General features: G+C 38.5%; 1 protein-coding gene across 5 annotated transcripts in view; it reads left to right on the top strand.

The window, feature by feature from the left end:
• LOC132829193 (transcription factor 12-like) overlaps nt 1-20,037 on the top strand; it is a 143,956-nt gene extending 123,919 nt beyond the window's left edge. For 3 of the 5 annotated variants that reach the window (XM_060846560.1, XM_060846562.1, XM_060846564.1), the window contains 3 exons: nt 1,811-2,043; nt 16,754-16,899; nt 18,178-20,037. In XM_060846560.1, coding sequence (XP_060702543.1) covers nt 1,811-2,043; nt 16,754-16,896 — 376 coding nt within the window. In that variant the 3' untranslated portion in view covers nt 16,897-16,899; nt 18,178-20,037. Of the gene's footprint in view, nt 1-1,810; nt 2,044-4,711; nt 4,936-16,753; nt 16,900-18,177 lie in introns of all 5 variants that reach the window. The other 2 variants (XM_060846563.1, XM_060846561.1) reach the window with 2 other exon arrangements.
• Nucleotides 20,038-21,198: the final 1,161 nt, after the last annotated feature.

Consider the following 21,198-nt stretch of genomic DNA (forward strand, 5'->3'; position numbering starts at 1 on the left):
TGGAGTTTGGACAAATCACACTCCTGTCATTGAGACCTCAACAAAATGCAGATATTACATTGGTTTCATTTGGAATTTCATCATTTTAACCTTGTAGAGCACAAAATATCCCGCCCATACTTTAAGCAGTGGCAAATTCAGAAGCAGGGATGTTTGACTGCAGAATGATCGGCGCCATTTGCAACGACTCAGATCTGAACATGTCCAAATGCAGCAAAACCTGGACAATGTCCAGGCTTGGGCTGAAAAGTGGCAAGTAATATTTGTGCCACACCATATCCAGCAAGGGTCTAATCATTGCCCTCTGATATTTGATGGCATTACCATCACTGGATCCCCCACTATCAATGTTGGAGAATCGCTGCGGTTTTTGATTAATGGTGATTTCTACAAGATCCTTAGACAGCATCTTTCAAAACTACAGCAATGTAGAAAGACAGAGGCAGTAGATGCATACCACAATCTGCAGGTTCCCCTACATGCCACTGATCATTGTGACTTGAAAGTATCTCACCATTCTCTGTTTTGTTAGGGTCGAATCCTAGAATTCCTGTCTTTTAAAGCATTGCGGATCTACCTGCAGCGATTCAAGAAGGTAGCTTGCCACCATTTTAAGGGAAACTAGTGATGGGCAATAAATGCTGGCCTAGCAGTCCATGTTGATCAAGTGAATTAAACAGAAACAAATCTGGCAGCAGAACTGGCTTTTTGCAAGAGTCAAATCAAATTAATGCCAGTAGTTTACTCCGTTACATGATCAATTGACCATCATGGTTTTCCAGTCTTTAATTTAAAGCCTGTTGTTAAGGAACATGATAAATGATCAAGACACAGTACAGGAATGCTTCCCATTGAAGTGTGAGAGATGTGACCTTCAAGTGTGACCCCAGCTTCAAATTAAATAATTTTTATATCCTGTAACTTGGATTTATAAGCTCAGTCTTGCACTGCATTGCTTCAGTCTCATTTTGACATGGACAGTATGATAAATATCGCATACAGTCTGTTGTTTTTCACTCTTCTAGGTTTATCTGCTTTTTATTTGGGATTGTAGATAGTACTCTGTTTGAGCTCTCTCAGAGCAATCATAAAGCTATACAGCACAGAACAAGACTGTTTGGTCCTAGTGCCTTGTTGACTCTTCCAACGAGTCGTCCTTTTTGTTACAGTTTGATAATATTTAGAAATCTTTAGGATGTGGTATTTGGATTTAGAAATTCTTGGATCACTTGAGTTGAAATTGAAATAAGATATTAGTTAGAAATGTCATTCTCGATCTCCCAAAAAGTAGAATGTAATACTTTGGCTTTTCAACCTTTTGAACAAAATTACTTGTATGTTCTTGAAGTTCCATTTTAGAGAACTATTTCTTAACTAGAGTTCTAAACCCATCATTTGATGAACAGGCATTAAGTTCAAGTGAGATGTCTTGCAGATGTATCAAATGTTCCACAAATTTATTGCCTGTTGTTTGCAAATGAAGTACAAATATGCTTATGCACAAATAGAAAAGGTTAATATTCAAATGCACTGATTATAATGTGTGGAGTTATAGTTTTGTTTATTCAAAAAGTAACTACTTTTATTCTGCATACATGATAAACTGAGCTATACATTGTGAACTATTGCTGATCAAGTTGCAGCCTTCAAAATGTATGAACATTGCAACCTCCTAATATCTTGGTATGTTAAAGTGATTATTTGTTGAAGGTATTATTCAGTTGAAATATTTGAATTCAGCACATGATTGCCTCTACAATTTGTATTTGATATTTGTACTTGAGGGATGTTTTTATTATATTTTGGTCAGTAGTCAAGATGATGATGAACACCTTCCCCCAGAGCAAAAGGCAGAGAGAGAGCGGGAAAGGAGAGTAGCTAATAATGCTCGTGAACGCCTTCGTGTGCGTGACATCAATGAGGCCTTCAAGGAACTTGGACGCATGTGTCAACTCCATCTTAACAGTGACAAGCCACAGACAAAACTGCTTATTCTCCACCAGGCTGTATCAGTCATTCTCAACTTGGAACAACAAGTCAGAGGTCAGTTGGTCATAGTGATATCAACTGGCACGGGCTGTCTCTACTTGGAATACAACATGCCAAAGGCTTACTTTCCCCATTTTGTCCTGAAGATCCTGATCCTGTTTTACACAACTTTCACTCGCATGCAATGCATGTCATTTATCCTAGCAGTTTATTCCACAACAAATTTAAAAACGGTACAATATTATGAATCACTTTTGCAATTGTTCTCTTGTCCATCAAAATGTTGAAGATAGCATGAGCTTGAGGCCTCCTTTTTGAATACAGTTAATGAAACTATATGTGCAGGACACGCCATACAATTTGAAGAGCTATGACAACAGAAATATTTGTCCCAGAATGAACTGAAAACTTATTAAAAATTCATGCCTAGTGAATACATCTCATGCTGTCATGCACTGACAGAAGGCTGCGTGTTTATGAATGTTGCTTAATATATGCATGTACCTGAAAATTTTGCAAGGAGTGTAATGCAACATGCTCAACAGCCTTGCTCAGTAACATAGATGTTTGGGCAAGCTACCAGAGATCTGTTGACACTATTAAGAGTAACTGATTTCAAACAAGATGGGGAGAAAAAAATAGAACATTAGGTGTTTTGTGTTCTCCTTCACACATCTGGTGAGTCCGTGATCATATAATGGACATTTATTCCAGCTGTGTAGTATAAACATATGCTCCTGAAAATAGAGCTTTACTGCAAGTTGTGAACAATCTAGATACAAACTTTCTTGTCTCCACCTCTATTTTTTGAAAGAAACTTGGCAAAATTTGCCTTCCATATTGCAATCAATTGCATTAGTTTAAACTGTGGTGAGAGTCTAATTTTGAAGAGCTGTAATTGTTAATTACTCCTCTAGCTCAAATTTCACAACTCCCATCACCTTAAACATGCACAAAACCAGTGAAATTCCAGGAGTAAAGTTAGGGAAGGAATGACTGCATGATACTTTGTAGTCCATTTATGTAAGTTAGATTCAGCCTTCAGTGGTTGCCTCTCGGCTAACCAGATGACTTCGCTCCCCTCAGTGTAATATACTTTTGCTTCTTCACTTTGTCATGTTTCCTTTGCACTTTTTTTATAGAGGTGTCCTGTGTATTGAGAATATTTTCTACTCGTGTAGGCCTATACACTCTGCTTCTGTGTTCTTATCCTATTTTCCAGCGTGCCTCTTCCCCCCCGCCCCCCGCAAAAAAAATTAAATGCATGCCATGTGTGAATATCCTGGCATATTTATGCAGCTTAACATTTCTTTTGCAGTTTGCTGTACAAACTTGGATTTGAGTGTTTCCATACATCCAGCTTTTGCACTTAGTTATGTTCTTCTGTCTAATTTCCAAAACACATTTTCTGCTCTCTTGTTCTTGCCTTGGATGTTTCCAAGTCATAGTCACTCAATGGTTCCATTCTGACCTCGTACTTGCTGTTTGGCAGTGTTCAAAGCAGGGAACTAATGTAAGAATTATTCAATCTGACATGTCTGGCAGCTCTGATTTTGTTGTTGATGCTATAATAGATCCAAATTCTGATTTATCCTGGAGTCTGGCTCTTTATAAATTGATAGGCTTCTACATCTAACAAATTTACAAACTGACCTATTCAATCCCAGTCTAAATTACAAAAATGTGCCTGTAGTTTCCTGAATTACCCTGTACATTCAAGGGTAAGAAATAATTCCTAGTTGGCCTCACTTTGCACACAAGGTAAATAATAGATTGCTATCACAAAATAATAGTGGGCAATACAAATTTGCATGATTGCAAATTATCTGGGTATGGTAGCAGTGGGAACATAAAAACTTTTGTTCTTTGGGCATTTTTGAAAGAAAATCCATGAACACCAAGGTCCAAAATTGATTCAAACAATGAGTAGACTAGCATCCCTGTGAATTGCCTTAGATGATGGAAATGCTTTCAGGATTTGAAGTGAGCTGTTGGAAACTCTGGACTTTGCTGATTTGTTTTAAACTATTACAATGGAAGGCCTAAAGTTGGCTGCTGAGAATCTAATAGGAAGGACCTGTCATAAGAAATTTGATAATCGGACATGCCAAAAATTGAATATAAGTTGAAAGCCATTTTTTACAAATGAAAAAGGCAGCTGTAACTTCATTGCATTTACTTAGGAGAATTAAAACCTAATGAATGCTACTTAGTAATACTTTCACTTTTATAGTAAGTGCATTCATCCTGGATTGAATTCCATCCCCTTCAAGAGAATCTATAAACAATTGTGGAAGTAAATTAAGCAGTTATCCTTGCAGTAGCTGTTGTAAATATAATTAGGTCTGTTAGGCATAACAGCATTTCCTAAGGGTTATGTAATCTCCTGTACCTATCTCTTCTAGCAGTTTGCTCTGGGTGTGACAGTTTGTTGTTTCAAAGGTTAAAAGGCAATGTATCCTTTTGTGGGCTTCCTTGATTGACCAAATTTGTATGCAGTACTTTGGCAACTCTGTCCCATCAATATTAGCAAATTCAGAAATACAAATTGATTTTGTTCAAACAAATTTTACCACCTTTTATGAAGCTTTAAATTTAAGCTATGTAAAGGTGTCTTTTATTCAAGTTTGATCAGTATTCAAATCTTTGTGCCTACAAAAGGATTACGGCTTGTGCAAAATTGCCATCCCTAACTAACCCCTGTTGGCACTGAATCCTGCAGTCATGATGAAGGCTTTACAGGCGAAGAAAAAGAAATGAAGGACCGTGAAAGGCGAATGGCAAATAATATGAGGGAGCGAATTCGCGTCAGAGACATTAATGAGGCTTTCAAAGAGTTGGGTCGCATGTGTCAGATGCACTTAAAAACTGATAAAGCTCAGACCAAACTGATCATCCTACAGCAGGCCGTCCAGGTCATTCTCTGCCTTGAACAGCAAGTACGAGGTAGTGTACAGTAACAGTAATCAGCAAGCACTGATTATTCCTGCCATTTTAAATATATTGTGCGGATTGATTTTACATTCACAACATTTACATCAATAGGAGTTAGGTTACCTAACTCCTGAAAAATATACTTCAGAGTTAACCTTAATCAAGATTGATCTTCTGGAGTCGACATTTAGAAAATCCTTCACTATAGATTTATTCTAATTTAATAAACATGGACATGGCCAGAATTGTAGAATTTGTATGTATACACGTGCATTTTTTAAATTATGAAGTGAGGTTGTTCAATTGTTAAAGCGTGTTGAATTGTAAATCTCACTTTTGAATATTTTGTCTATCATTCAGACAAAATACTTGAGGGTGGCAAGTTAGACATTTAATTGGGGGAAACTTGAGATGATGAACCAAGGGCTAGGATGCAAGATTCCACCAAAACTGGGGAGAAAGCCGGTAAATGAAGGAAGCAGTGGGAATAATGTTGAGCTTGGAATTTTGGAAATTTGAAGACAGACTAAGGTGAAGTCTTCCTGGGAATGGTTCAGCTCTAATGGATTTGGACCATGTGCAGCCAAGATTTGTTTGTTGCTTTTGATTACTCACATTTGCGCAAACAATTTTAATTCTCTCCTCCTTGCCATATCCCATACTGGCATTATGTCCCTGGCTTAGTTGTTTGGATTTGAGGCAGAGAGGAGGCAGCACATGGTTGGTAGTTTGTAAAGTAATAAAGACCTAGTCAGGGCACTTTCTCTCTACCTTCCCTTCACAACATGGTGATTTATGTTGGAATATAGTTACTGGAGTGCCAACAGTCTTCTAGTATTTCAACTAAGTGGCCACTGTCTACAAATCAGAACTATTGCCAAATTTAACCTTGCATTCACCTAAGCTCCACATGCTTAGTAACCCATGCACAATATCCTGCGTCAGTACAACATCTCCTGGTATAATAAGCTTTTGAGTCAACAAAAGCATTTTGGGCAGCACTTTTGTTTCTAAAAAGATGAAAGAAGCTAACCATTTGGGACTGAGATACAGGGTGAAATGTTCCCCTCCTGATAAATGATGAAAAGGGGAAATAATTTGGAGATTTGGCTTTTGGATGAATCTCTGATATTTCTTGAACTTGCTGCCTCCTTCTCCAAGTATATTAGAGGTTAAAGGATCTTTGGCAAGTTGCTGCAGTATGTTTATAGATGGTACACAACTGCAGACAGTGTCAAGTTGGGAAGCCAATCAAGCAGACTGCTTTGCTTTTCCTAGTATGATATTGACCCTCTAGAGTGTTGTTGAAGCTGCTCCCTTCCAGATAACGGCTATTTCATCGAATTAGGTCCTTTTTAGCAGGATGGCAGACACTGGAATCATGTGTAGGATCCAGCTCTGACCAACTCTTTTATATCTGTGGTTATCCCAACTAAATAACTGGTCGGTGGTGACCCCAGAATGTTAATGGGGAATAGTGGTAGGTTTGTTAGACTATTGCTGAAAATCATTCTTGCCTGACAATTTGAGGTATAACTAGAAAGAAAGGACATAAGAGTAGGCCACTCAGGTAATTGAGCTTGCCCTGCCATTCAGTACAAACATGGCTGATTTGAACTCTTCAGTGTCTTTTTACCCATTCCACCACATATGCCTGCATGCCAATGGCAATTCCAAATCTATCAATCGCTACCTTAAGTATACGCAAAGGTGAGCTTCCTTGACCATCTGTGCTAGAGAATTCCAAAGGTTCACAATCATCTCAATGTACCTCATCTCTTATCCTAGTGGCCTCCATCTTTTTTTAAATTGTGCCCGCTTGTTCTAGGCTCCCCAATCAAAGGACACATCTACCCTGTTTTTATTTCTCCTTTAAATATTTTAAGTTTCAATGATATCCACTCTGTTCTTTTGAAACCCTAGAGAATACAGGCCTAAGTTGCCCCATCACTCTTCATCGGTCAGTTCTGCTATCCAAGACACAAGTCTGGTACCCTTTGCACGCTGTCTATGTCAACGATATCTTTTTTGAGATATGGAGACCAAAACTGCGCACAGTATTTCAGGTGTAGTCCAACAAACTTTTTATATGTTGAGCCAAGTTTTCACTACTCTTGTATTCCAATCCTCTTGTAGTGAAAGCTCCCATGCCATGAGCTCCCTTAGTTGCTTGCTGTATGTGCATGTTAACCTTTAGTGACTTATCAATAAGGGCACTGAGGTCTGTTGTGTACATCTACACTTTCCAATGTCTTGCCATTTAAGGAATACTCTATTTCTTCTGATTTAAAGTTGATAATCTCTCATTGTTCCACAGCATCTTCATGCTCTTGCCAAATCACAATGCCTATCCAAATCCTGAAGCCACTTCACATCTTCGTTGCAAAACTCCTTCTCACTTCACTTCATATCATCTGCTAACTTAGTCTCCAACTTCATTTGGGAATATTATGCGAGTCCCTGTAGGTACATGTATTATGAACAACGGGGCGCACATATTGATCCTTGCAGTACCCAATAGAAACAGCATGCCAATGTGAAAATGACCATCCAATCATGAATCCATGTTTGTATGTTACCACCTATCCTATGTACTTTAATGTTTCTAATCAGCCTCCTGTGGGGTATTAAGCTTTCTGAAAATTGAAGTATACTATTCCTACAGCTTTGTTAATTTTGTTTGTAACGTCTTTTAAAAAAAAACAAGCTTGTCAAATATTATTTTCCATTTTCCACCATGATGACAATGCCTATCAGATCATTATCAACCAGGTATCTGTTAACCTCGGGCTTTTGAATGGATTCTTACATTTTCCGTACTACTTGTGTAAGATGAACAGAAGTGCTGTTCCTGTTTTTGCTCTCACCTTTTTAAAGACTGATATAACATTTGCTATCTTCCAATCCACTGGAATCATTCAGAATCTATAGGAATTCTGAAGATAATCATCAATGTATCTACTATCATCATAGCTACCTCCTATGACACTGTGGGATATCGATCATTAGATCCTGGGGATCTGTTAACTTTTAGCTCTGTTAATTTCTCTTGCAGTCTCCTCACTGTTGCTGTATAAATGATTTGAATGAGAATTTAGGAGGCATGGTTAGTAAGCTTGCGGATGACACCACATTTGGTAGTATAGTGGACAGTTAAGGTTGTCTAAGATTACAAAGAGATCTTGATCAATTGGGTCAATGCACTGAGTGGCAGACAGAGTTTAATTTGGATAAACATGAGGTATTGCAGTTTGTAAAACGAACAAGGGCAGGACTTATACAGTTAACGGTAGGGCCCTGGGTAGTGGTGTTGAACAGAGACTTGGGAATTCAGGTACATAGTTTTTTGAAAGTTGCATCACGGGTAGACAGGGTGGTTAAGAAGAAACTTAGCACACTTGCCATCATTGCTCAGATCTTTTGACTATAGGAGTTGGGACATCATGTTGAGATTGTATAGGATGTTGGTGAGGCCACTTTTGGAGTACTGTGTGCAGTTCTGGTTGCCCTGCTACAGGAACAATATTATTAAAGTGGAGAGGGTTCAAAAAGGATTTGCAAGGGTTTGAGTTCGAAAGAAAGGCAGGATAGATTGGAATTTCATTCACTGGAGCATAGGAGGTTGAGGGTGACTTAAGAGGTTAATAAAATCATGAGAGGCATAGATAAGGTGAATAGTTAATGACTTTTCCCTAGGGTACATGAGTTTAAAACAAGAGGGCTAGTTTTTTTAAAAAATAACTAGTATTTTTAAGGTGAGGGGAGAAAGATTTGAGAGTTCCGAGAGGCAATTTCTTTCCTACAGGTGGTGGTTTGTATGTGGAATGAAATGCCAGAGGATGTGGTAGATGCAGATACAGTTACAATGTTTAAAAGACATTTGGACAGGTACATGAATAGGACTTTATTTTGTAATCTATAACTCTACCGATCCTAAGTTACTGCTATTTCTGGCAACTTTATATGCTTTTTTATTAATTTGAGCTTTGGCAGCTCATTCCATACACTTACCACCCTCTGTGTGGAAAAAGTTGTCCTTTTAGGTCGTTTTTTATTTATTTATTTATAGATATCTCTCTCTCTCTCACTCTCTCTCTCACTCTCTCTCTCTCTCTCTCTCTCTCTCTCTCACACTCTCTCTCTCTCACACTCTCTCTCTCACTCTCTCTCTCTCTCTCTCTCACACACACTCACTCTCACACTCTCACTCTCTCTCTCTCTCTCTCTCTCTCTCTCTCTCTCTCTCTCTCTCACACTCTCTCTCTCTCTCTACACCTATGCGCTCTAGTTCTGGACTCCCCAACCCCAAGGAGGCTTTATCTATTTGTCATATCCATGCTCCTCATAATTTTATAAACCTCTAAGGTCACCCCTCAACCTCCGACGCACCAGGGACAACAGCCCCAGCCTATTCAACCTCTCCCTGTAGCTCATCCGCACGCAATATTCCAACAGTGACCTAACCGATGTCCTGTACAACCACAACATGGCCTCTCAATTCCTATGCTCAATACTCTGATTAATAAAGGAAAGCATACCAAACGACTTCTTCACTATCCTAACTACCTGCGACTCCACTTCCAAGGAGCTATGAACCTACACTCCAGGGCCTCTTTTTGTTCAGCAACACTCCCTAGGACCTTAACATTAAGTGTGTAAGTCCTGCTAAGATTTGCTTTCCAAAATGCAGCACCTTCAATTTATCGAAATTAAATTCCATGTGTCCCTTCTCAGCCCATTAGCACATCTGATCAAGATCCTGTTGTAAACTCCTTCACTGTCCACTACCCCTCCAATTTTGGTGTCATCTACAAACATATTAACTATACCTCTTATGCTCACATCCAAATCGTTTATGTAAATGACAAAAAGTAGTGGACCCAGCACTGATCCTTGTGGCACTCCACTGGTCACGGGCTTCCAGTCTGAAAAACAACCCTCCACCACCACCCTTTGTCATCTACCTTTTGAGCCAGTTCTGTATCCAAATGGCAATTCCTCTCTGTATTCCATGAGATCTAATCTTCCTAACCAGTCTCCCATGGGGAACCTGGTCGAACGCTTGCTAAAGTCCATATAGATCACATCCAGCGCTCTGCCCTCATCAATCCTCTGTTTACTTCTTCAAAAAAAAAAGTCAAGTTTGTGGGACTTGATTTCCCACACACAAAGCCACGTTGACTATCCCTAATCAGGCTTGCCTTTCCAAATACATGTACATCCTGGCCCAACCACTGATGTCAGGCTCACCGGTCTATAGTTCCCTGGCTTTTCCTTACTACCCTGCTTACAGTGGCACCATGTTAGCCAAACTCCAGTCTTCCGGTACCTCACCTGTGACTATCGATGATGCAAATATCTTAGCAAGGGGCCCAGCAATCGCTTCCCACAGAGTTCTAGGGTACACTTGATCAGGTCCTGGGGATTTATCCACTTTTATGCATTTCAAGACATCCAGCACTTCCTCTGTAGTATGGACTTTTTTTTTTCAAGATGCCACCATCTATTTCCCTGCATTCTATATCTTTCATGTTTTTTTTCCACAGTAAACACTGATGCAAAATACTCGTTTAGTATCTCCCCATTACCTGTGGCTCCACACAAAGACCGCTTTGCTGATCTTTGAGGGGCCCTGTTCTCTCCCTTGTTACCCTTTTGTCCTTAATGTATTTGGGAAAACCCTTTGAACTCTCCTTAACTCTATTTGCCAAAGTTATCTCATGTCCCCTTTTTGTCCTCCTGATTTCCCTCTTAAGTGTACTCCTACTGCCCTTATATTCTAAGGATTCATTTGATCTATCTTGACTATATCTGACATGCTTCCTCCTTTTTCTTAACCAAACCCTCAATTTCTTTGGTCATCCAGCATTCCTATACCTACCAGCCTTTCCTTTCACCCTAACAGGAATACACTGTCTCTGGACTCTCGTTATCTCATTTCTGAAGGCTTCCCATTTTCCAGCCATCCCTTTACCTGCGAACATCTGCCCCCAGTCAGCTTTTGAAAGATCTTGTTTTATACCATCACAATGAGCCTTCCTCCAATTTAGAACTTCCACTTTTAGATCTGGTCTATCCTTTTCCATCACTATTCTAAAACTAATACAATTATGGTCACAGCCCCAAAGTGCTCCCCCACCAATACCTACCCTGTCTTATTTCCCAAGAGTAGGTCAAGTTTTGCACCTTCTCTAGTAGGTACATCCACATATTAAATCAGAAAATTGTCTTGTATGTGTTGAACAAATTTCTCTCCATCTAAAACCTTAACAATATGGCAGTCCCAGTCTATGTTTGGAAAGATAAAATCTCCTATCATAACTGCCCTATTATTCTTACAGATAACTGAAATCTCCTTACAAATCTGTTTCTCAATTTCCCTCTGATTGTTAGGGTCTGTATAATATAATCCCAATAAGGTGATCATCCCTTATTTCTCAGTTCCATTCAAGTAATTCTCTGGATGTGTTTCTGGGAATATCCTTCCTCAATACAGCTGTAATGCTATCTCTTATCAAAACCACCACTCTCTTGCCTCCCTTTCTGTCCTGCCTGAACATTTAAGCTGCCATTCCTGTCCACCCCATAGCCACATTTCTGTAATTGCTATGATATCCCAGTCCCATGTTCCTAACCATGTCCTGAGTTCATCTGCCTTCCCTATTAGGCCTCTTGCATTGAAATAAACGCAGTTTAATTTATCAGTCCTTCTTTGTTCTCTGCTTTGTCCCTGCCTGCCCTGACTGTTTGTTTGACTCACTTCTTTTCTCAACTGTACCAGTCTCAAATTGATCTCTTTCCTCAGTATCTCCCTGGGTCTCACCCCCACACCCCCCAACCCTTAATAGTTTAAATCCTCCTGACCAGCTCTAGCAAATCTACCTGCCAGTATACTAGTCTCCCTTCCAATTCAAGTACAATCCGTCCTCCTTATACAGGTCACTTCTACCCCAGAAGAGATTCGTGATCCAAAAATGTGAATCATTCTCGCATATACCAGCTCCACAGCCATGCATTATCTGCTCTATCCTCCTATTCCTACCCTCACTAACTCGCAACACTGAAGGTAATCCAGATACTACTACTCTCGAGGATCTTTTTAAATTCCTGCCTAACTTTCTCTATTCTCCCTTAAGAATCTCCTTCTTTTCCCTTCCTATGTTGTTGGTTCCAATGTGTACAATGACTTCCTGCTGACCCTTCTTCCCCTTGAGAACATTCTACACCCTCTCTGAGACATCCTTGATCCTGGTACCAGGAAGGCAGCGCACCATTCTGATTTTTCGCTGCTGGCAGCAGAAACATGTCTGTGCCTCTGACTAGAGAGTCCCCTAACACAATTGATCTATTTGAATCCAACGTACCCCTCATTGCATTAGAGCCAGTCTCGATACCAGAATGTAGCTGTCCTTGCTACATTCCCCTTAGAGAGCATCACGCACTACATTTTCCAAAACAGCATACTTGTTTGAAATGGTTGTAGCCACAGAAGACACGTACACTACCTGCCTACCTCTTTACCTTTCCTGGAGTTAATCCATCTATGTGACTGTATCTGCAACTCCGGCCCCCTTCCTACAACTGCCATCCATCACATCCCCTTGTTCTTGTGAATTCCTCATTGCCTCTAACTGTCTCTCCAACCGATCCATTCAATCTGATAGGATTTGCAACCAACGTCATTTAATGCAAGTATAATCCTCAGTAACACAAACTCTCCCTAAACTCTCAGATCTGACCAGAGCATTTCACTCTACTAAAGGCCATTTTTGCTTCTTCCAAGCTGCAGATTCAGAATATAGCACTGACTTATTCCTCTACAGATCACTGTGCCTAGCTAACTTAATACTTATTTTTAAGTTTAACCAAGAGACATATCTCAATAAAACATAAAATCAAGAAAGAACCCACTCTACTCACTACTGCAGACTTACTGTATGGCTCTCTCCCAAGCAAGTTCCTCCAAGATCAGTTGTGAATTTCACTGTTTGTTAATTTTCCCAGACGCGCCCCCCCCCCCCCCACCCCCATGTCCAGCAATACATGAATTCAAACCACGAAGGCAGTAACTGCGCAGGCTCAGTGCTATGTCAGTTAGTAGTGGGGGTTTCTTTACTCTTTGTCTCTCTGACCTGCACTGACCTCGCCATGTGCTGCCTTTGCATGTTCCTCTCCCTTTTAAAAGTGCTGTTGTTTTGACTTTTGTTTCTCTCTCAAATTCCAAAACAATGCAATAGCCTATAAAACAGTAATTGCTGCTCCTGGAATTCTAGGAAATCCCCTCCAACACCTAAAATACCTCAGGAGAAAAAAAAAAGGAGCAACCTGTAACAGCCATAAATGTTTCCTGTCCACCGTCTTGGATTACCCAGAATCCTTTTCTTTATTCTCATGAGACCATGCTCCACGGAAGCAACCGTGTTTGGTGTATCATAAATAACTGCAACCAATATGTGCCAATTGTTACTGATTCCAGAGAATGATGCATTTGTCTTGTGAAGAGATTGAGCAGTTTAGGCCTATACTCTCTGGAGTTCACAAGAATGAGAGCCAATCTACTTGAGGTATAGAAGATGCTGAAAGAAATTGACAAAGTAGGCATAGAAAGCATGTTTACAGTTGTTGGATAATCTACTACAAGAGGCCATTGTTTTAGGATAAGGGGTAGCAGATTTAAAACAGATGAGAAATTACTTCCCTCAAAGGATTGTGAATCTGTGGAATTCACTACCCCAAAGTGGAGTGGATGCTGGAGCATTGTGTAAATTTGAGGAGGAGATGGCCCTTCCATCCATTACTACTTTAAAAATTTGTGGCGATAGGGCAGGAAAGTAGAGTTGAGGCGGAGATGAGATCAGGCTCAAGGGGTTGAATTGCCTCTACTTCTCATGTTCTTGGTTCCACCCAAACAGATTCCACACGTTTGCCTCGTAGTTACCTTAGCCCTCTGCCTGTCAGCTTCTAATCTGCAGTGTGACCACCTCCATATACATGCTATCCACAGATCCTCTGGCTTGCTGATACTCAGCAGTGACTCCAGTCACTATTCAAGTTCCAAAACATGGTATTTAAGCTTGAGTCCCTACAGGAGGGTCTCTCAATCAATGCTTTATTTCTTGGAATTGGCCTTTAATTGAAGCATTGTTTTTGGTCCAAATTCCCACTTTGACCCCAATTCCCAGTTACTCATTCTGTCTCCGTATTACTCCCATGAAGTTTCTTACACTGTGTGACTTACTCTGACCTATTTTACATCTCTTTCATGAGGACAAACTTGAATGTTGCCCACATTTTGGTCATGTCGGCCAAAATACATCTGAGATGAACATGAGATCAACACAGGCGTCCATCCTTCTGACCAAACAAAATGAGACCGTTAAAGATTGTTCGATTGTAGACACGTCCCAGAACGGAGATGATTTGCCTCCCACATCCATTTCTCTTTGTGCTAGGCATGCCAGGAGCCAAATGGGGCTCTCACCTTCACCCACTCACTCCCCTGATACACTCTGGATTTCAATTTCATTAGGGTTCCTTGATACCACACTAAGTGAAATCCAGTCTTCATGTCAAAAAGGGTTGATGTAACATCTTTTGAATTCTGATCTTTTTGTCTGTTTGGTCCATAAAGCTAAGAAGTCCAAGTAGAACCCCAACTAAGCAATGATAAGCAGCTTCTTCATAAGTGTTGGTTAGTGATGTCCATATTCCTTTCACCTGTAATAGGACAGTAATTCATCATATTTCTTTTGCATTTTTTGTTAGGATATGCTTGAACAGTTTCTACTTTGTCAGGGAGATATACATTACAATTAGACTGGATTACTTTGATTGGGAGCACAACTCCTTAACACTGCTCACTGGATGTTGTTAAGGCCCATAGTCTTCACTGCATCTAATATGTCCAATCATTTTTCAGTAACACTGGAGTGAGTCAGAGTAGTTAGAGACCTTGGGAAACAGCTGAGGATTATCTATTGACAGTTACAAATTCTTCAATCTTGCCTTTTGCACCAATGCACTGGACTTTATCCAGTGGGGATGGAGAAAGTTCATAGAGCTCCCTCTTTTTAGTTAATTGCTAATGATTCGCAACTGTACACAGCAAAACTGTAGAAGTTTGATCTAATCAGTTGGCTGTGGGATCACTTGATTTTTCGGAGGTCTGTATTTGTAATATTCCTAATTCAAAGGCAACATTGCTGGAGTCCTTGCTTCTGATGGCAATCTCAGGGCCTCTGCTGCAAAATGTTTGTATTAATATAAGCAATTTGAATTCTAAATGTTAATCAATCTTGCTTCCTCACAGTTCAATAGTTTGCCAACACTCATTTTCTGGACTCTGATACGTAATGAAAATTTATCTAACTATGCTGCTGAAATCAAATTGGGATGACAGTAAATATTTGAAAGGAAGAGCTCAGTTCCCTTCCCATTAAACATTTCAAAGCCTTCATGTGAATTGAATGGATATGAAGATGTTAATGAGCAAGGATATTTAATCTGAGGTGAAGCATGGAAGTGGGTATTGTAGCAGTGTAGGCTGGAATTGCACATTGGGACCATGTGAAAATCCCAATGTACTTGACTGTATGGGAAATGTAAAATTCAGATGTGGAATCCCCCTACATCTGTAATCCTCTGGGAAAAGGTGCCTTGAAGTCAGAATTCAGATTCCGTTTCTACTTGCTTTCAGCTTGAGTCATGTTTTAATCCTACAGCTTTTCTGGGTGATAATCATTAAGCTGAATTCCAAATTATCTCTATCTCCCTCTTCCTGCCCCACTCCACTATCGCCTTGATACCTGGACCAGTCTGAAACAGCATCTCCTTACTTACTCTCTTGCTGTTGCTCTCTTCCCCACCTACTCACTCTCCCAATTCCCCCCACCATAAACACAGACACACATCTACCCCCGGGATCTGACTCTGTTGTGCTTCGCAAATGCAAACAGACATTCCCAGAAATAGAATTTTTGCCCTAATTGGAATTTCTGAACTATTGTTGTCAGTGATTCTCCACTTTTCTGCAGGGTACAATGTTGAAGTCTCTATTGATTACAAACAACTAGAGGTTATTGGGTTAACCCAATCTCCCCATTTTAAGGCATCCTTATAAGGTTATCCCTTTACAGGATGAGTTGTTTTATTAGCATTCTAAGTAATGACTACTGATGAACCTTCTTATTCAGGAAAATTAATTTTCTCTTTGTGCAATGCCAGACTTTTCCATTACGAAAAAAATTCTCAAGTTTTTAATATTTTCAAACCAGCTAATATTTCAGTTTCTAATGTATAGCTTCTAATCATTTATTTTGCTTCCTGTAAAATTAATGTAGGATGAAGAATAATCAGTGAATTTTATTTACTGATTTGTTCTCTGCAACAATATTTCACCTAGATGCTTGTTTTAATTGACAACATCACTGTTGCTAGACATTTGGCAATCTCCTTTATTTGACACCTTTTTCAAACTAATACAAATTAGGAATCATTCCACAGATTATTAGATGTTTGAAAATTCAAATATTCTTATTGCCTTTTGTGTCATCAGTCATTGATCTGGCACTGACATTTTCTTTACAAGTTGTATATAGGGTGCAGAATTAAACTTGCATTGTTTACTCTTACAGATCTCATGAAGCAGAATAATGCTTTGCTATGAGAATATAATTTAAACATCTGTAAAAGAATTCAGTCACACTATAGAGTACTTGATATATTTTTAGTCCAATGTTTATATATTATTTTTCTGAAAGATGAATTGCAGTGAAGAATATATCAAATGTTTATGATCTGTATTTTTCCCCCCACATTGTTTTGTTTCTAGAACGTAATTTGAATCCTAAAGCTGCCTGCCTTAAACGAAGGGAAGAGGAGAAGGTATCTGCAGTTGTAGGAGAACAGCCACTGCCCCTTTCAGCTGCGCATCCTAGTCTGGGAGATAATCACAATGCAGTGAGCCACATGTAGGAGGTAAAATGCCAATTTGTAGAATGCTGGAATGTGAGAAATGGCATTTTAATCTATGTGAATGAAGTTTTAGATGCAGTCCAAGTTGGGATAACTCAGTTTAAGTTAAGAAATTTCATGAACTGTACTTTTGTCCTATAGAATTCCCTCATGGGACAGTGAACTTATTGCTATTAAAATAAAGTAGACTTAAGATAGTAAGCCTCTGCTGTCATGTGGCTGCCTCGATGTCTTTGGGGCTTTGCAAAAGAAATAGCCAGTCTGGGTGACTTGATGTAATAAATGATCTAATGGGTCCTGCTTCAAATTGCACAGTTAAAGGATAAAGCAGTGCCGCCTTTTTGGTGGCAAACCATGTTGATACTTAGGTTTGCTGCATGTTCGAAGAATGTATTTTGGATTTTGTATCAGATTTGTTAAAACATTTTGGACAATCTTCCATTTGGAGTTCTTATTCTTTCGAAGAAAGCAAACTTTTAAAGGGTAGTGTTGTACATCCATTGAATGTCATGTTGAATGATAATTGTTTAACCCTCAGCCTTTAAAAAATACTGATGCAAAGTATCCTGTTTAATAATAGGCAAAATTGCACTTGCAATACTTTCGATGTGTAAAAGAGTGCATATTTTGAATTTGCCTATGCAGTTTATCACCTTATAAACAGTTTTCCATTTGAGAATATATTTTTTTCAGTGGTTAGCATCGTCTCTCTTGCCCCATTTAAATCAAGTTCTCCCTTCCCAAATTTTAATCATGAAACAATTTGTACTATCATTTGGCTGGTAACTTAATGACTCAATGTTTTTAATTTAATATTACTCAGACAGAACTGTGATGCTGGAAATCAGAAACAAAAATAGAAGTTGCTAGAAAAACTCTGATCTGGCAGCATCTGAACAAGGGTCACTGGTCCTGAAATGTTAACTCTGCTTTCTCCCACAGCTGCTGCTAGACCTACTGAGTTTCTCCAATAATTTCTATTTTTATTTTTGTATGTGCTGTTTAGTTATAATATTAAGCTTCAATTCAGTTGCTTTAGAACTCTTCCTAAATAAAATTACAACTTTGTTTCAAGTCTTGCTTTAGATTAGAATTGATCATTGTGTAAAATGGGTTTACTTATTTGCCCTGAACATATAAGTGAGCACTTGTGGAAATTTTGATGTTGAACAATATATGCCTTTGTAGAAATGAGTGCAGTTTTTTTTTAGTTCAAAATGTGTAGGTAATTGCAAATACTATGCAAAAAAAGTCAGATATTCTATTTTATTTTTCTCACAGCTCTTTCTGCCTGGTATAACTGAAGTTGTTGAGCAAGAGGGGGCACATCATCTGTCATCTTTCTCTATAAGGAAGAAATCTTGTTCTGCCAAAAAGATGATAAACTGACGAATCCTTTCTGGATCAGAATTGCAAATGTGAATCCATGCATTTGCCATATCTATCGAAAAAAGGGGGGGAAGTCGACATATATCGTTGAAGTACTGGATCTCTGTGCTGCAAAAAAAGGTTTTTTCTACAGCCCAAAGAAAAAATCTTCCCCACAGTGGAAAAAAGGAGTTAGTGCCTAAGCTTACTTTAAATCCCAGTATGTTTTAATGAAACTTACAAGGATGTGAGGTTGTTTTGGAACAAAATTTCAGAAGTCCTTTTTTGCTTGTTTTGTAAGCAATTGGTCTTTTTGTTTTAAAAAGAGAACTTTTGGTGTCCTTGGTTTGCAGCATTCCCAGCAAAAATATTTGTCTTACTCAATTGATGCTCAACCACTCCATATCTCCCTGGTAGTTGGCTGGGAGGAATTGTTAGCCAATGGACAAAATATTCTACAGATCTTCTCTTGCCCTGCCTATATGATCAGGTATATCTGGAGGGCCAACAAAATGAGTGCATTACAAAAGCTAGTTCATTCATTTGTAGGGAGTTATTTTATGTATGATGAGCAAAACTATATTTTTGCATTATTAGACTTTACATTGTAGTTTTTTAAGATAGCTGGGCATAGTGTGTACTTAGAAATTGAAAGGTCTTTGAAGACTTTCATGTTGCAACAGAAAATGTTGCAGATTCTAGGTCTTGTATGACTATAGGTTTGTCATGGACTTATTCAAGAGTGGGAAAAATTTCCACCTTTTTCTAGGATTCCTGCACAATGAACTGTTAAAATGTTTAAAATTCATATGAATTGGTTGTGGAATCTAATAAGGATGTGAGCAACTTGTGTATCAGTGGCTTGCATTATGCCAAGCTGAATTCATTTCTGCAGCAGCCTGTGTACTGTGGAAACGAACCCATTACAAATAAAACACGGAATCAGTCTTCCACTGAACATATTCACAGACTTTCACCAGCCAAGCAGAAGACACAGTACTTTTGACATAACTTTTTTTTTATTTTTAAAAATAAAAGATGTGAACAAGTGGAAAACGGGCAATGAAACCGTGGGACTGAATGAACAAAAGTTTTTGACATTTTAGGGTAATATGCCTGACATTTCTAAAACTGCATTAAGTATTGTGCAGTGACATTTCTCAGCTCATTTTGAGTATTGCAGATGTATGTAATAGTTTAAAAAAAATTACATGTGGCCTTTTCATTCTTGTACTTGTGATGCAATGTGAACAGAATGAAAAATGACCAGTGCCTAACATTTCATTAAAAGCCTCTTTTTTGTCTAGTGCTTTTTTTGCTAAGAAAAGACTTGCAGTATACCCTTACAAAGTGAAATTTAAGGAAAAAAGTTGGCTTATTTTCACAACAACGATCCTTTTATACCATAAATCTTGAAAATGTCTTGGATTCTGAATGTTACTTTTTGTAGATTTTTACTCTGTCTGATTCCAGAAGTTTATTTTACTACATTTTAGGCAATGCTTCTTCTAGCATCCATACAGTACTTAAATGTTGCACAATTAGATTTCTGATTGTGTTGCTGAGTGCCTCAAGTTCCTTGTGTTTTTTTTTGTATTTGTACAAGCATCAAAACAGCTGGCTGGAGTATTCAGAAAAGTAGTTTAAATCATTTCCTTTTGTCTTAGTAGCTAATGAGAACTGTCATGTATATAACAGTAATGTAGCAATAAATGTGCCATTTTTATAACAGGAATGCCCCTCCTTTTTAATGTCTGTTTAATCTTGTATACCCGATGTCATTGTAATAAAGGGTTTACCTTTAAATTTAAAAACAAAAAGCTTCATTTAACTTTTTCACTGTGTAAATTGGAGAATATATACTGGAAAAAGTGATATGTACACCTGTATCCTTTACTTTTGCCTTTTATTCTTTTTTTTTGTCCCATTCAGAATGTGTTTTTCTGGCCTCATCTTGGGCAATATACTTTCAGAAGTTTATAATTACATCCATTTGCAATGTTGGTACATGGTGATTAGGTCAATAATGACTTACTAATTAAAGTAAAATGTTGATCATTTGTAAAATAATTGACATTTGCATTTTGCTATAGGTCAGTGGCTGTGAAATTTTCCACCAAAACAATTCTCCACAGGTTATGAATACATGTACTGAAATGTCTGCTTGTATTATAACTTTTTTTTTTGTCTTTTTCTTCTTTAATCTGTTTCTCTCTCTGCCTTTCTGAAATACTGTTGGTTCAGTGATGGTACACATAACTGTCAGTAAAGTTCCACTCTCGAAACTCCAGCAAATAACGTGGTTGACACTAGTGCATAATGAGTGTATCATGCTGCTTCAGATGCCCCTTTTTCTTTTGCCCAGATTAGATATTTAAACTAAGGTTTGATTGCTGAAATAAAATATTCAATCATGAAGGGAAGATGATGTGGTGGTCATGTCATTAGGCAACTAATCTTCTGAAAGAGAGTGTTCAAATCCCACCATTGCAGCTGAAGGAATTTCAATTCAGTTCATAAAATCTCAAGTTGAAAGCTAGTAATGGTGACTGAAACTATTGTTGTCATAAAACTCATCAGGTTACCTAATGTTCTTTAGGAAAAGAAATCTGCCATCTATTAACAGATTTGTTAAATCTATTAATAGATTTGAGGGAAAATTGGGATGAGCAACAAGTATGGCCTTGCATACAGCATCTACATTCCCATGGATTTTTTTAAGCTTGTTGTTCTGGTCAATATTTCTCATCTCTATTATCATTTAAAACAGGTTTGGATTTTTTGACATTCTTGAATGAAATTTGGATGTTGCATTTCATTTTCTTATACCTTTTTTATTTAAAACAAAACTTTAGTTGTGACATGCTCTCTGTTTGTCAGTCTCTCTGCTCTGTACCTAGTTTTCTTTCAACCCCAATCTGTTTCTTTCTCTTG

Source organism: Hemiscyllium ocellatum, chromosome 28 (genome assembly GCF_020745735.1).
Source record: "Hemiscyllium ocellatum isolate sHemOce1 chromosome 28, sHemOce1.pat.X.cur, whole genome shotgun sequence".
NCBI classification, from domain to species: domain Eukaryota; kingdom Metazoa; phylum Chordata; class Chondrichthyes; order Orectolobiformes; family Hemiscylliidae; genus Hemiscyllium; species Hemiscyllium ocellatum.